General features: G+C 32.6%; 1 protein-coding gene across 6 annotated transcripts in view; it reads right to left on the bottom strand.

Annotated features, from left to right (window-relative positions):
• LOC107512537 (probable ATP-dependent RNA helicase DDX60) overlaps nt 1-16961 on the bottom strand; it is an 88484-nt gene that overhangs the window by 5640 nt on the left and 65883 nt on the right. For 3 of the 6 annotated variants that reach the window (XM_036233615.1, XM_016148182.2, XM_036233616.1), the window contains 6 exons: nt 13028-13132; nt 12624-12765; nt 10914-11035; nt 6227-6374; nt 4712-4854; nt 734-885 (listed from right to left, as the gene is read on the bottom strand). In XM_036233615.1, coding sequence (XP_036089508.1) covers nt 734-885; nt 4712-4854; nt 6227-6374; nt 10914-11035; nt 12624-12765; nt 13028-13132 — 812 coding nt within the window. The remainder of the gene's footprint in view (nt 1-733; nt 886-4711; nt 4855-6226; nt 6375-10913; nt 11036-12623; nt 12766-13027; nt 13133-16961) is intronic. The other 3 variants (XR_004954894.1, XM_036233617.1, XM_036233618.1) reach the window with 3 other exon arrangements.

Below are 16961 nucleotides of genomic sequence, written 5' to 3'. Positions count from 1 at the left end.
TTTTAAATGCTTTAATTCAATAAAGACTTCAAAATTTTATGTAAAATGCATACCGAATCTCTGATTATTATGACAGAATGTTCCTCCCCAAATCTATGCTTGGCATCCAGGCCAATTTCTCCATTCCTAGGTAAATCCAAGAGGGTTTATTTCCTGCTCACTGTTTTTGAAAATGTTTACCCTGCCAAAGAACTAAAACAATTGTCATGTTTTCAGTCCTCGGATGTGTGAATTATATATTTTTTATATCGTTCTCTCAGATAATGAAGAGCATGGCAGTATGTGTTATTGTTACCTGGCTTTAAAATATCTAATAATAAATAAATAGGATATTAGTAAATAAAAATGTATCTGAGTGTATGAAAATATTTATATCTGTAGAGTAAATCTTTGAGTCAAATGAGTCAGTCTAAGTCCCAAGATTTTGCTAGTAAACCACAAATAAAAATAACGAATTGTTATATTCTCTTGCCATTAGTCTAGAAGAAAAAAATTCCAGTATGTTTAGCATAATTAACCTTTAGTTGTAATCGTAAAAAGTATTTTGTCTAAAATTCATAAAGTTCATCCATTCAATATAGAAACATGGAGATGGAGATCAACACAGAGATGAAGACAGAGATGTAGATACAGAAATAGAGATAAAGACAGAGATGAAAGAGGTAGACATGGACAGGGATGTGGACATGGAGATGGAGATGTATGGAGACAGATGGAGGCAGTCAAAACATACCTGTTATCCTGGACTAGTCCTATCAAGGAACCGTGTTTATAGAAATCAAGTGCATAAGCATTAAGTGGCATTCTTCTTCCTTGGCCATCAATTTTCTGTGACCACAGGACAGGAACCTGAGCGTGACTGATACCAATTGTGCGCAGAATGACCTGAAGAAATACAAAGCTTCTTAATTTGTTATTTATGCATAAAAAAGTTTATGATTTTTTACATTGTACTTTGTAGTTATCTCCTTCAACCAACATTTTTAAAGCATACTCTTCATGGTGAAGAAAGAGGGCGTCTTCCATGCACACAGGTGGTGCCATCCTAAGCAAGCCTAGAGAATGGCTTGGCTACACCTATGACCATTATTGCCTCACAGTATACTGATGGCAATTTCAACCATCCAGCTTAGACCATAGGAAAGATCACTAGGAAAGAAGAGCTAATTTAAGATTTGATCATCGTCCTAACTGGTGCAGAAAATATCTTTATTAAATGCTTTCAGGGAGCTGGTGCCTTGTATGTCTCAAGAGGAAAGTTCAACTGAACAACTCTAACAATCTTTATAATTCAGTTACCAGAATAAAAAAGAAGGGAAGGAAAAAGGAATGAAGAAGAGAAGAAAAATAAAGGAAGCAAAGAAGGAGGAAAGCAAGGAAGGAAGGAAGCAAAGAAGGAAAATAAACAGGGAAGCAAAGCTAATGAGAATGTGAATTGGTACCACTACATTCTAAAATGAATTGACAGTGGCTGGGAAATTTATTATTATTAAAATTTCTTGAAATATTTTTATTCCATTAGGATCCAGAAAAATTGTTTTTACCCCCATAATCCAGAAAATTTATATTCAAAGGAAACTGTTGCACAGATGTACCAGATGTTCATAGCTGCCCTGTTTGTAATAGTAAAGACCAGAAACAAACACTTATTAACAAAAGAATAGGTCCACAGGTTGTTTTGCCATCTTACTATAATATATTATAAAGTAGTAAAAATAAAATAGAGCTTCATTTCACAACATAAATGAATCTTACGGGCTTAGTGTTGGGTGCAAAAAAAGGAACCTCTAGGAGACAACAGCAAATATTCATTCACTTTTTATGAAATTCAAAAGCAGCAAAAATAAAATGTGATTTTGGAATATGACATTTTTAAAGAAGAAGAATTAAAAACACAAAGTTTAGGACAATTGGTATCTTGGAGAAAGAAGAAAGACAAGTGAATAAAACAGAGAAAAAGTACATGGTTATTCATTTTAGTTTTATGTTTTCTAAGTTATCTACATGCCATTTAATGATTTGTATTATGCATATTTAGCATTAAACCAAAACGTAACAAACAATAAAAGCAAAAAAAGTTTTAAGAGATTATAACTTACACTAGTAAAGTAAATTGGTATGAAGTAAGTTGGGTAATGCAAAGGGCATGTCATCAACAGGCAATACTCTGTAAATGTTCACCTGTGCGTGATGCTTCAAAATAGACGATATAGACTGGACTCCTTCTCTCTGGCACACCATCAGGAACAACTATGAATCTGAGTCAGTTTATGCCCTATAGCTTAAAGGTCACTGCTAATTGCTGGTGATTATATGGCAATAAGACATAGTCATAACATCCTATTATAACTGCATGAGTGGCCTTCCAAAATCCCAAGGAAAAATTTGCAAATGGAAAGGAAACAAAGGTGAATGGCACGAGCACACTGTCCATAAGTTGAATTAACTGTATAATAGAAAGAAGAGGAAATTATAATACTTAACAATTAATACATCTTTTTTAATGTAGTTAGCTATATATCTCATGTAAGTAATTAATTGTGATCATATAAATACAGGAAAAAAACCCATCATGAATGTACTGCTCTTATAAGCCAAAGTGCACTCCTTTATTATTTCTGTGCCAGAATTTCCCATTCTTCAAAGGCAGTTTATTATAAGACACCACTCATTCATAGGGAGGAAAGCCCTACAGAGCTATCCTCACAGAGCTTCAGACAGGATCTGGAGTTGTGGTCTAGTAGTCTCCAATTTGTTTTTAAACCACATGTCTTATCAGTTAAAAAATCTATTTCTTAAATGCTTTATTTAAATGCTTTGTTAAATCCTGCTCTTTCGTAAATGCTTTATCATCACTACATAAAACAAATAGCTTCCTCTAACTCACTATGGTACATTTCCTTGGGGTTTTAAAATATACAGAACAATGACAAATAGCAAAATTGCTTTCCTATTGAGAAAGTGAAGGACTAAAGATTAAGTAAAAAAAAAAAGTTTAAAAAATTAGTTTCTAATTATTTCAACTAAAAAAATTGAAAGTGAATCTAATCGAGTTAATTAAGACAACATTAAAAATATATTTTGATGACAGATTTGCCAGGTGATTGGGGGCATATGTCTCAGAAGGAATTAGCAAATTGTATATTATTGTTATAACACAAGTTGTTTCTTTTCAGCCATTTATCTATTTATATAAGGTTTCTCAGAATTCAAGCTAAGATTTGATGCTGGAAACTTGTCTCATTCTGAAAATAAAGTAAATATTAATACATAGTTATGTGGATTAATTAAAAAAAGCCTCATCCATCTCATTAATCTATACATTTCCAATACAATATTAATTTGCTTTTAGTAATTGCTTCTCAAAGTTTATATTATATTTAAGTTTCTGTGATAAACAGGAAATAAATATTAAATTGCAATTGCATATGATTTAAGATAAGAAATATGATAGGGTTGAAGAACCAAAGTGACTCCATTTTGTGACGGGCCTCCATTTTAGCCAATTCCTGGAAATTACTGTGTGAATGCATGTGTGACCATCACTATGGGGACGCTATGGAAACGGTAGCCACCCCTCCAGTCAACCTGTAGGAATGGCCCTGGAATTCCCCTTCTACTGTTTGCTAGTTAGACCCCTGCGGCTACCTGCCCACCAATACTGCAACGCCAAGACCTGTCACCCCATTCTGTAGTTTTTCCCTTTAAATATGACTGTAAAATTAAGGAAGGGGCCCTTCTCCTGCACACTGCTTTGGCTGTGTGTGGAGTTGAGTCCGAGCTCGCTCGCTAAGAAACCCCCTCAGGTGACTGCATTGGCAGTTGTTTCCTTCGCGGCTCGTGGGCTTCCGAATCGGGGCACGACAGGGTGACTTCGTGTTTAAAAATATAGTACAGTAAAGAAAAATTATGTAAGACAAAAAGAACTATACCAAATTTTAAATCATTAAAAAATTTATTCTTGATTTGCTTTTAACTTGACAATTATGGATATTAAAACTGTGCATTTATATGCCATTTTACACATTCGAAAGAATGCTGTAATCATTTTATTTTAACATATCAAATTTATCGGAAGTTGGAAACTATATTGTTAGAAACTATTTAAATTTATGATTAAAATGTGCAAGGGTCTATATAGTTTTCAAAATTATTTTAAGTGGCATGGGACTATTTTACAATGTAGAGGACTAATATGGAATCAAATGGAGTTGAGACATCAGTGTCATTCCATAATATCAAATGTAATGAAATTTTTTTCTCAAATTTTGCATTAAGATATAAATTAAATTTCTACAAGCTTATTCCAATATTCAAATGGATTATTCTGCATATTCCAAATATGTCAAGTTCTTTGTACTCTATTTGGGACTTGAGGGATTTACAGCACCTATATCAATATGAGGAAAGCCTGAAGATAGTTTTATTTGCTCTTTTCACAATAAACTCATGTCAATCTCCCCTAGAGTCTTCAAAGGTGGAAGAAAAATGGTGGCTCTGGTAGTTTACTATAACAGAGCAGGGTCCCGCAGGCCAATACTGAGAAATTGAAATCATACTGGCCTCAAGAGCACTATTCCTGGATATTTCTTGATTAACCTGGTTTTTTTTTTTTTTTTTCAATTTGGGAAATTTGAAGTTCTTTCTAAGCTGCCTAGAAGTATAAACACAATTTTTTCTTAAAGAGATTTTATTTATAAATTCCACTTACATGCTCTGGAGTTTCTGGTTGAAGCAAATCACTATCAGAGTTCCCAGAGAGACAAACAAATGGAGAAATAGCTACTTTTCCTTCCTTGCAGCTCATCAAGTGAGACACCAGTTGGGAGTCTTCATATTCTTTACCTGTGAAATCTGGCCATAATAGGTTGGGATAGATTCACTTTTTAAAATGTACTGTACTTGAAACTAATTTAAATAAATAATTTTTTAAAAAATTAGCCAAATTACAAAGCTTTATGTACCTGCTCTAGACCATATTACAAGGGGAGCCATTCAACATTTTAGGGTCTACATCATAATTAAAACTGAGTAAGATATATCACAAAGTGAATAGCACAACTTGGCACAGAAGATATTCAATAAATGTTAGCTTGTAATATTATTAGCAATATTATAAAATTTAATTTTATATTGTGGTTGCATTGATTGAGAAGTAATACAAGACTGAATTTAAACTGTATACTCTTGTAACACAGAATTATTGTTATTATCTTGGTACCTTTTTCCCACGAAACTCAGACATGGCCTCGGAATCTTTCTAGACAAGTATTACAAGTAGCTATTATCAGTAAGTTTGAAAATGGCATATGAGAAGAAATATTTTTTTCCACTTCTACTCTTATAAAGCACCAGATCACGCAGTCAAAAATGGACTCTACTTCGTAACGGAGACAGGACATTCACACATTCTTATTTTGCCTCCTCTGGGATGTTCACATTGTTTTACCGTTATTGTCTGCATTCGTTCATATTGCTTTTCACTTTAACAGAGCCCAGAAAGGTACAAGCTCTATCTCCTTGACATTTGTCAACTAAGAATGTTAGAATATAAAGAAACAGGAAATTACTACCCACAGCTCAACTTGTTCCCTTTATCCCAGTTGCCTTATCCTGTTTACTTTCCCTAGAAGAGTTCCATTCAATAGCTTATGAAAAGCATCAGCAAAGATTTAATAGTGTGTGCCTATGTGCTAGGCACCATTTTATGATCTTCACATATATTAACTTAATTATTTAAAGCTCACACAAACTACTTACATAATGTTATTCTCTTTTTTATGTATCTATTGTGAAAATTGAGGCATGAATGTGGAGTTACCTGTCCAAGGTCTTACTGCTAATAAGTAACAGATAAAGAGTTTGGACCCAGGTACCTGCAGGGAGTTGATGTTCACTAACATTATACATATTTCCACTCAAGGTGAAAAATGACAGAATAGTCTCTAGTTTCTCTTCATCTCATAGATGTCCTTACTCCATTTTCCAGGCTTGACCCAAAAGCAAACTTTAATCAAGATGGTTTATAAATGACTCTATTTAGTTTTATTCTTCATTGTCCTTTAACTTCTAAATAATCAGTTTCTTTCCTTGGAAAACAGAAGGAATCCTCTTATTCTAAAGCAGACTGATATTTTCAGGGTTCTATTCTTCTTCTGTGGTAAAACACTGTTAGCAAGATTATTTATTCTTTAAATTGTTCCACATGAAGGGAAGATACACTTACTTATTTTTGACACTGGCAGTTGATATTCCTGTTTCATATCGGCCAAGTTGGAAACAATTAGTAGGAAGGAGGCAAAATCCTTTGTAACACTCATGTTATATTCATTTAAAGCAGCCCCGAAATCCTCAGGTAGAGCCTCAAGGAACACCTAAATTATCAAGGAGATATCAAGAAAACCTAGGAGTCAAATATTTTTCAGGGAGATCTCTATACCTTCCTTGAAAACTGAAACTTTGGAAGAAGGGCAAAGAACATTGCAATATAATTCTGTAGTTATCTATTATTCAATAATGTAACTATTTCCTTTATTCATCTATGAAATTAGGGTACAATTTATTTTTCTTTCTATTTGCATTTATCAAAACATACCTTTACTCTTAAAAATGCTCTTTCATGCTACTTAATCAAAACCATGTTTTAAATAAAAGCATGCCCTCCAATGACATTTGGCTTGTGAATAGTTAAAAAAATCTAGTGACACACTTGGAGAGCAAGTAACAATAGAAAATATACTTGCATGCCTAGAATAAACCTCATTTGATTGTGAAAATATTTAAAACTTCAGTGGATTCATTTTGCTAATATTTTGTTAATTATTCTACCACATTATAATTATTTTGGGGTATAATAGATATTCATTTATATCTTTCCATGCATTATCCCTTCCAGTGTACTTCATGCCTGCTGTATTTTCATGTTTCTCAAGTTTAGATTTTTTCTGTCTGCCTATGATATATGATATTTCTTTTAGCACAAACCTTTTAGCATGTGCACATACACGTGCGCGCACACACACACACACACACACAAAACCTGTTAGAACTAATAAACAAAATCAGACAGTTGCAGGATATAATATCAATATCAGTTGAGTTTCTATATACTAATTAAGTACTGAAAATAAAATTAAGGCTATCTTATTTACAACAGCATCAAAAAGAATAAAATACTTAGAGATAAACTTAACCAAGGAGGTGATAGATGTGTACACTGAAAAGTATAAAACACTGATGAAAAATATTTTAACAGACACAATAATGAAAAGGCATACCATGTTCATAGATTAGAAGAATACTGTTAAGATGTCGATACTTCCTAAAGTGATCTACAGATTCAATGCAATTCTTATCAAAATCTCAATGGCATTTTTTAAAAATAGAAATAGAAAAAAAAAACAATTTTAAACTGTATATAAAACTGCAAGAGGTCCCAAATAGACAAACTAATCTTGAGAAAGAAGAAGAAAGGTGGAAGCATTGTACTTTCTGGTTTTGGAATATATTACCAAGCTACAGTAATTAAAACAGTATGGCATTCACATAATGACTAACATATAGATCGATGGAACAAAATATTAAGAGTCTAGGAATAAATCCACATCTATATGGTCAGGAGATCTTTGACAAGGATCCCAAAAACATGCAATGGGGAAAAAACAATTTCTTGAACAAATGATATTGGTAAAGCTGGACATACACATATAAAGAATGAAATTGGACTTTACCGTATATTGTACATAAAACTGAACTTAAAATGAATTAAAGACTTAAATGTAAGACTTAAAACTGTAAAACTCTTGGCAATGATTTTTTTGATATGACACCGAAAGTATAAGCAACGAAAATGAAAATAAGAGAGTGAGATTATATCAAACTAAAAAGCTCTGTGCAGCAAAGGAAATAGTCAACAAAGTGTAAAGGCATTTCTAGAATGGGAGAAACTATTTCTAAACCATCTGTCTGATAAGGGGATAATAGTCAAAGTATATAAACCACTTACAGGACAAATACTGCATGATTCCACTTATCTAAAATAGTCAAACTCATTGAAGTAGAGAATAGAAAGGGGCTGGGTAGAAAAGGAAATGGGGAATTGTTTTTCATTGGATATCAAGTTCTTATCATGTAAGATAAATAAGCTCGAGATATCTGTTGCACAAAATAGTACCTAGAGCTACCAACACAGTATTGCACACTTTAAAAAACATTAACAGATTAAATCTCATGTTAAGTGTTCCTCCCCCCGTCCTTCCCCTCAAAAGAAGAAAACCACACAAGGAAATTTTTGGAAGTGACAGATATATGTCATACTTTGGTTATGGTGATAATATCATGGGAATATGCATATTTCCAAAGTCATTATGATGTATACATTGAATGTTTGCAATTTTTCTGTATCAGTTATACTTCAATAAAGCTAACAAAATAGAATAAGATATATACATATCCTCTTGATATTTCATTAAACCAATCGCAGTGTATTTATCCTGTTTTAAATTATGTTTAAGATATATGCTAAGAATATGTACACATTTATGTATGAAAATAAACAGAGAAGAATTTAAAAATTTCCATTTTTTTCTAGCTTCCATTATTTTCTTAAAAAGTTAGCTATCGGTCTTATTATTGCTTTTTTTTAAAAAAAAATCTATTTTAGTTCTAGCTGATTTATGATATTCTCTTTGTTTTTGATTTCCACTAATTCTAGTTTAATGTTTGTTTATACTTATCCTTCTTGAAGGATAATACACTTTTTAAATTATGGAGTGTTATTTTTCATCAGCTTGAGAAAATTTCCAGCTATTACTTTTGAACACACTTCTGCCTTTTTTCTTCCTCTTCTTCTGAGACTCCCTTCTATAACATTAAAACTTTTGAGGGTGATCCATATGTTTCTTATGCTATCTGCTTTTATTTTCATTCCTTCTCCCTGTGCTACAGATTGGATACTTTTTATTGAGCTGTCTGTCAGTTCACTGATTCTGACTTCTGATAATATATTTTCTAATCAGATATTATATTTTTCAATTCTGGAATGTCCATTAATTATCTGGTGAAATTCTCTATCCTTTCATCACTTTTGTCTATCTCTTCCCTTATTTTCTTGGATATAACAGTCATATTTAAAATCATTATATCTTTACTCCAATATCTGGATCATCTGTGTGGCTACTCTTTTTGCCTATTTCTTCTTGCTAAATTGATCATATATTCTTGCTTACTCACTTTTTTTAGTTTTAGAGTTTCAATTTTTGTTCGTTTACTTGTTTTTTGCCTCCCAAAAAATGTTTATAAAAGGACCTGATAGGCTTAATGATATTATCTTCCACCAGAATGAGTACCCTCATTTTTATGTTTGGCCAAGTGAGTGAAGATGTGATTACCTCAGTCTAAGCAGAGACTGAAGAGAGTTAGTCCTCTTTCCCAATTTTAATGTCTTGGTCTATTTCTGATTTATCTCTGTTCTTAGGTTCTCTTGGGATTTTGAGTATGAAGATGATGGGCCTCAGTCTTCTCAGCCCTAAAAGATCTACCTCTTTCTTATATAACTTTCTAGGTTATTTTTATAGGTTCTAGTCCTAAATGGCTTCAAAAATGCCTTGGGAGACAGTCAGGGGACACAAACCTCTAGCAGGTTTTTATTTAATAAATACCACAAGGCTACAAGATATTTGGTGTAGAGACCTGACATTTCATGCATATCTGGTACCTAGTAAATGTTCTGTAGTTAAAACTCGCCATGTCTCTCAAGTCTCTAGTCTGTCACTCCAGACCCACATAATCACTAATAGTGTTATTGGTTGGTTGTTTTTGGCCAGAATAGACAAATTTGGGGGGAGAAAAACCATAGTGAGAGATTCCTATCAAATCTTGGATAAATTCTTGCCATTTTATCATTTTAGGCAATCTAATACTCATAATGTCCATAGCTCTCTTTTGCAATAGTGGTGATGACCACCTACAATGTCCTACCTGAAAAAGCACAAATTTTCAATAATCTTTAAGGAAAAGAGATAGAGGGGTGCAGGCTCAGGTGGCCTCTATTAAAAATCTTCTTTTATTGTATTTTTATGACTTTTTTGGGAAGAATAGAGATACTGACTTTTATAAGTTTAATATAAATTTATTTAAATAAAAAATTAAATAATAGTTCAAGGATATGATTTAAAAATTCTGAAGATGATAGATTAATGACTAAAGTTATGTTCACTGGTTTAGAGAACATTCTGTGAGGACTAAGATTTAAAATTTGATATTGGGGAGTGAGATGATGCAGATTAACTCTTCTCTTTTTGTTCCTTGTCACCTTTTACTAAGGTTATTTGGTATAACCAGCCTGTCCCACTTTCTCAGATTCTTGTGAAGTACATTAGAAATAGTATTTGATGTTGATTTAATGACAGGAAATCATGATCAAAGAAAATGTTGCAAATAAATTATAAAACAGTCCTCCTGCTTTTAGTCTATGTGAATCAAGGGATGATTTCTTAGATGACTATTCTAATATTTTTCAGTAAGGACATACAGTTCACAACATATACTTCCTGACCATAGCCCTATCTCAATGTTAAAAGATCCTAAGAGAACTGTAGATTCAGTGATGAGAACTATTAATTCATTTAATGTATAATTATCTACATTTTTTTCTTTAGCCACTGGTACAACAAAATAGAAAACATGAGCAAAATTTTTTGTCTTATTTTTTTCTCAAGGTATTTAATTTTTTGATAGATTTATAGGGAGAAACTTAGGAATTACAGTTTAAATATAATACTAATTACAAAAAGAACAAATTATTATATAAAACGAATGAACCCTAGATTAATAAAACTCTACTGTTGCTGAATCACTTATGGTAGGATTGATTTATCTTGATTATTTAAAGTTAACAGAATCATAAATTTTACCTTTGATTGATAAAACTTGACAGTAGCATCTTGGAACTTTGCTGGAAGATATTTTCTTCCAAACAGATTTGCCAATACTAACACTAGTTTTTCCATAACATCTTGAGAAAAATGTTTTGAGCCTACACAAAAGAAAGTATCTCATTATAAAAGTAAAAAAAATATGTTAATCCAACTTTTAATGTTTAAATTGAATATTACATTGCACTTCCTTTCATGAAAACAAAAACCTTTGACAAACACGGCAACTAAGGAAGGACTATAATTTGCAGCAGTTTCATATCTGCTCCTTCTTTTATACTTTGCTACTCTTGCTCTACTTCAGCCCCTCATTATTCCAACCACAAATTGCCTTATCTCCTCCCAACCTGTGTTCTCTCTTCTTCAGTCTATAATCAGTTTTACTGAAGTATTTTATGATCACATCTCTCACCTACTCAAAAATCTCTGGTTGCATCTCAATGTCTCATAAACAAAATCCAATCTCCTTAGCCTAGCATTTAAGGCTTTTCAAAATTCAGCCCACAAATAACCTCCCAGCCTTATCTCCTTTCCTTACCTTCCTGTCGCTCATATTAAGATATGGTTAATTTGACTTACGATCTATCTATTACAACACACAATAATTATACTGAAGCGGTTTAAAAGGCTCTACGTTTAATAACTTGGGCTCTGGAGTCTGACTACTTATATTTGAATCTTTGCTCTTGACACTACTAAAATTTTGTGACCATGGCAATTGATTCAGCTTCTCTGTGCCTCAGTTTCCTCATATGAAATAGTAATAGCCATATTACTTGCTTCATAAAGTTATCAAATTTTCTATCTCCATGTTTATAACCATGCATACCACACACACACACAGTAATAAACACAAACTGCACATCATGTTGCCTAAAATTATTTCTTCTCTCACAGAGCTTTTGGGAGGACAGAATTTCCCAAATATTCTTGTTTCACAGAACAACGTATGTTCAGAGCATAGTGACTACAACTCTTGTACAAAAGAGTATTTCTATAAGCTAATATTAAAAGATAAAGTAATGTTGTAAAAGGCAGATTTCATCAGGTATTAGTAACGCTAAAAAATTTAAGCACAAAGAAGGAAAAGTTTCTTTTGGGAACACTTTTTAAGCAACCTAATTATAAAAATCATAAACCTGTGTTAAATGGAATACTACACGGACATTGCAAATAGAATTCACAAAATTGTACATGATATTAGCAAAAACATATTTAAGGGGTAAACAAGATTCTGGGTTATGCAATTGTTATAATATCAACTATTGAAATACAGTATACATTTATAGTCAAAGAAAAAAATTGGAAGAAAATATTCATAAATCTTAATAGCAAACATTTTTTAACATAATGCTTTCTTATGTCTTTTTTATGTGAGCACATGCTAAATTTAATTGAAATATTTATTTAAAATTATATATTATTTAATATGTTCTGAATCCTGGAGTCAAGGAATCACTGAAGTTAATAAGAAGTTGACATTTTAAAGTAAGTATCACAAAATATGGCTGTCTCCCGTATAATGTCTCCCATATATGAAAGTTTATTTTACCTAATTTGGTATCTCTAAATTATCTGAATATTACTTTGTATTTTCTATGTAGAAAAAAAATATATTTTTGGAGCACTAGCTTCACTAATAGCCTCTGTTGCTAATTTTAAACCATACATAGGAAAGATCAAGTTTACCTTTCTGGGTTGGTTGACAGAGATTATGGAAAAGGCCTCTTACAAGAAAACTGACAAAAACAAGATTAGAAGGCTCATGATAATGCAAATGTGATACAAGTCCAGCAAACCCCACCGGATTACCTTCTTGATCTAAATAGCCCTACAAAACAGAAATAATTTATTAGTTTGACTCAATTCACCACATATATTAATGAATAAGTAACTTATTAAGTGCCAGTTTTAAATAATACTTAATGCCAGTATAAAAGGGATAGACAATCATTACTTGGCCCAATTTTGATGATTATACCAAAGCAGTTGATCATTAGACATTGCTTTCTAAAGATTACAATTAGTTCAGCACAATAAGAAATAATGATAGTACCTATCCTGTTTCACAAAATGACAAAGTACAATCATACCTCTTTTACCAGGAATTGCAAAGAAAACAAGAAGTAAAGTTTTAACATCTTCGTGATTCTGGGCTGTTTGAAGGACAGCAACGAATGCTTTAGGACCGACAGCACCTTTAAAGAAGAAAACTTTAATTCACACCATCTCAGTGATATGAAATACATCTAGAGATGGTAATTTAGATGTTTTGTAATTTTAAATCTTTTCTGTATATCATGATTTTCTGACATCTTAAAAAGCCATTCTGGCTGGCGACAAACTACCCCTCCCAGGGCTAGCTAATGCCTAAAAGTAACAACAACTTGCTCAAGAGCATGCCTATCTTATGCAAACCAACCAATCCCAAATTCATACCACTTCCTTACTTAACGCTCACACACCACATCAAAATTTTTCTGCTCTATATCACTCCAGGACCAGACACCAGGCAACTAGAGGCCACTCGTACAGCTCAGAGCTTTCTGGGATTATTCAAAACAGCAAATCCTAAACTGCTTACCCTGCTCTGTCTTATCTTTCCTGTGGGAACTTCAGTGAAAGCAGCAGCCTAAACTTTCTCTCCGCTCCTGTCTCTGCCTTCTGACCGCCCTGGTGTCTTTCATATGTAGCGCTGCGTGACGTGCTGTCTCCTGTCTCTAGGACCCCTGAGTATAATACTTTGTTTTTCTGATCCTCTCCTCTGTCCCCTGTTGTGGCCTCACCTGACCGACTATCACATAAAAGGATACAAATTAGGATACATTTTATCCATATCTATTATACCACACAAATACCAGTAATATATAAGATTCTGTCAGATGTCATGTTATTTGTTTTATCATGTCCTTACATGGCAGATCCTTCCTTGAACAAAACAGAACATATAAAACAGACTCATCAGAAATGAAAGATACTGCCAAATAGTCTAGTAACAGATGTGAATGAAGTTTAAAAGGTTATCATTCTTGGATTATTCTGGAAGAAAATGAGATATCATAATATTCCATGCTCTGCAGTGCTGCTGCAAAAATAGGAGAACTGGGTTGATTAAAACCAAAGTAATAAAAATATTGCTTGTTTTCTTATGTAAATCAGCACTGAGGTAGCATTTCAGATATCTTTCAACTAAAATGTTTATGAGGTTTCAACAAAAGGCAAATTTCCAAAGATTCCCCAAAATTTAAGCCTTTAGGCATAAGAGTTTAAAGAACCTAGGAAGAATCTGTACCCATTGAAAGGCCAATGGGCTAGATGGAGGGAAGGAAAAGAGGGAGAAGGGAAGAAGAAGTGGAGGAAGTGGGTGTACTGTCCTTTGCCTTTAGGGTGATACCTTTTGAGGGTGCTAAAAATTCTCTTTTCTATAACCTCTTCTCTCTTGATCTACATTTAGTCATAGATGGCAAGAGCCAAAAAATTGCACAGTAGTACAGTATGAGGGTGAGTGACTCATGGTGGTATACCGTAACCTCAAGGATACAGACCATGGAATTAAAGTATTATTAAGATAGTTAAGAACCCTGTTAGCAATGTATAATGCATTGTAGTATTGAATGACATCCATGTGATCAATGTGTTAGTGAGACTGGCAAAAGTAGAAGATGAATTTTCAGTTTAGAGAAGCTACGTAAGTTGAAAATCTGCTAAATATTAAGACTTGTGCCAAAAGCTATTCATCTAGCTTTCCATTTAAAAGGGTATTTGAACAGCATGTAGGTGCACAGAGAGTGAAGCCAGAAGAAAAATCATGTACCTTTTTCCCTGGCAAACCACTAGATTTGGGTGGATGCAGCTTCATTCAAAGGTACGAAAATAGAAAAATCCACAACATATTTATAAGAAAATCAATCATTTTCTTAAAATTAGTCATGCTACAAATAGGTATTGGCTGTCTTTACCAGGAATTAAGAGAAACATCTTTGGTCTTATAGTGCAGTCCAGTGGAAAATATAGAGAAAATAAAGAAAAACATTCTAAGAGATGATAGATAGATGATAGATAGATGATAGATAGATAGATAGATAGATAGATAGATAGATAGATAGATAGATAGATGATAGATATAGATAATTTGATGCTATGTAAGGAGCAATGTGGCTACATAAAAATAAGTAAGGATCATACTTAGGGTTAAGACAGGATGTATTTGAAATTTAGAATGGATGGTGAGAGTAGGCTTCACTGAGAGTAATATTGGAACAAAAAAATTGAATGCGGTAAAGCAGTGAGGCTATGCACATATCTTAAGGAAGATTTTAGAGGCAGAAGAAACAAAGCCATGGTTCTTAGACTGTAATATTGATAGAGAACATTGGCTTTAACTTTTAAAAAACTAACTGACCGATGAAAATTGTTTTCTTTATGTGACAAAAAAATTTGGCATACTCAAAGGATGCCAAAAAATATGACCTCTGTGAGAAAGACAAAACAGCATAAGGTAAAAAAACAATATAAATTGACAATAAAAAATAATTATGATGATATAAAAGAGTAATGTATGAAGTGGTAGTTAAAAATTGGGGGGAAATTAGCCAATAGCAGAATTAATCCACATTCATATTACTAAAAAACAGAACTGGAACTTCAGAGAGCTACATCAGCAATGTGGAAGATAAATTCCATATGCTTACTCACGAGGAAAAATATAGCAATAGAGAAGTGAAAAATGATTTTCAATATAAAAATTATAACTTCTTTTCTGAAAAAACTCAACAATTGAAACAGAAGCAAATATCAAAGATCTAATTTAAGAAATATTTTCTTGATTCCCAAACTACCTGAGTATTACATAGTTCAAATATACTTAACATTATTTAACTATACTTAACATTTTTAAATGGCAAATTTCATATTAAATGTATTTTATCACAATAAAAAAAATCTCAACATAAAGATTGACAGTTCTCATCATATAATGACTAAAACATCACTAAGAAAAGGACTCACAAAATAGAAAATCCTGGGGAAAAGAATATGAAATATAAGGATCGAAAAGAAAGATTTATATAATTACATAGGCAAAAAAAAGGAGTTAACTCCAAGAGAACCGGGCTGAGCATGGCTCCTCTAGAGGAGACTCTAAAAGAGCCTAGTCCTCCATAATAGTAAATACCAGAAGGCAAGAAAGCGATCTGAGTTTGATGTGATGAGCAATGACAACATTCTAAGAATTGTATGTCCACACTTAAAAGTTTTTCATGTGTGAAGGTTATAGATGGATCTCACATATGCCAAGGAAAAGAAAATAAACCACTCTGATAACCTTTTGGGAAAAATGAGCTTGAAGATATGTTCTATAAAGAGGTAAGAAGTAAGAACTCGGTAGTGAGGAAGTTTTGGTCTAACATGCGTGCCTGCTCTGGGGAACCATCAGTCAATATAAGAGCCAACTCATCACAAAATTCCTAGAAGCATCTTCAGCTCAGCAAACACTATCTGATTTAATGGGCACACTAATAAATATACAAAAACAGATGAAGAATCCTTTTCATAATGCATCTTCATAAGAATGAAATAAAATTATTTGATTATGAATTTTAAATCTCTCATTGTGTGATTGGACACAAAATATTTATCTGAAAGATAACCTTCAGAAAAATGTAAAACCATATTCTAAAGTCCAGTTAAATATAAATATATATCAGTATTTTTAAAAATTGCACACCTATGCCTAGATAAATGACTTTAAAGAAATACCTAAATGATAATGTGATTGTCTTTGGATAGTGGAACTAGGTATGGGTGCTTTTTTCTTCTTTCAACTCTTTACATTATCCAAATATTATTCAATGAACTTAGGTTACTTTTATGAAAATTAAGCTTTTATTACAAAATCATAAAAACAGTATTTTTGTTCCTCGTGGTACAAAAAGGAATCTAATCCAGATCTTTTTAAATCCATAGGCAGCACCCTTAACTACTGTAGGACAATGTCTATCACTCATGAAAACCATAATCTTGGTAATT

The sequence above is a fragment of the Rousettus aegyptiacus genome, unplaced genomic scaffold (genome assembly GCF_014176215.1).
Source record: "Rousettus aegyptiacus isolate mRouAeg1 unplaced genomic scaffold, mRouAeg1.p scaffold_m13_p_16, whole genome shotgun sequence".
Lineage (NCBI taxonomy): Eukaryota > Metazoa > Chordata > Mammalia > Chiroptera > Pteropodidae > Rousettus > Rousettus aegyptiacus.
The sequence above is the reverse complement of the archived record's forward strand: the minus strand, read 5'-3'. Positions and strand labels throughout refer to the sequence as shown.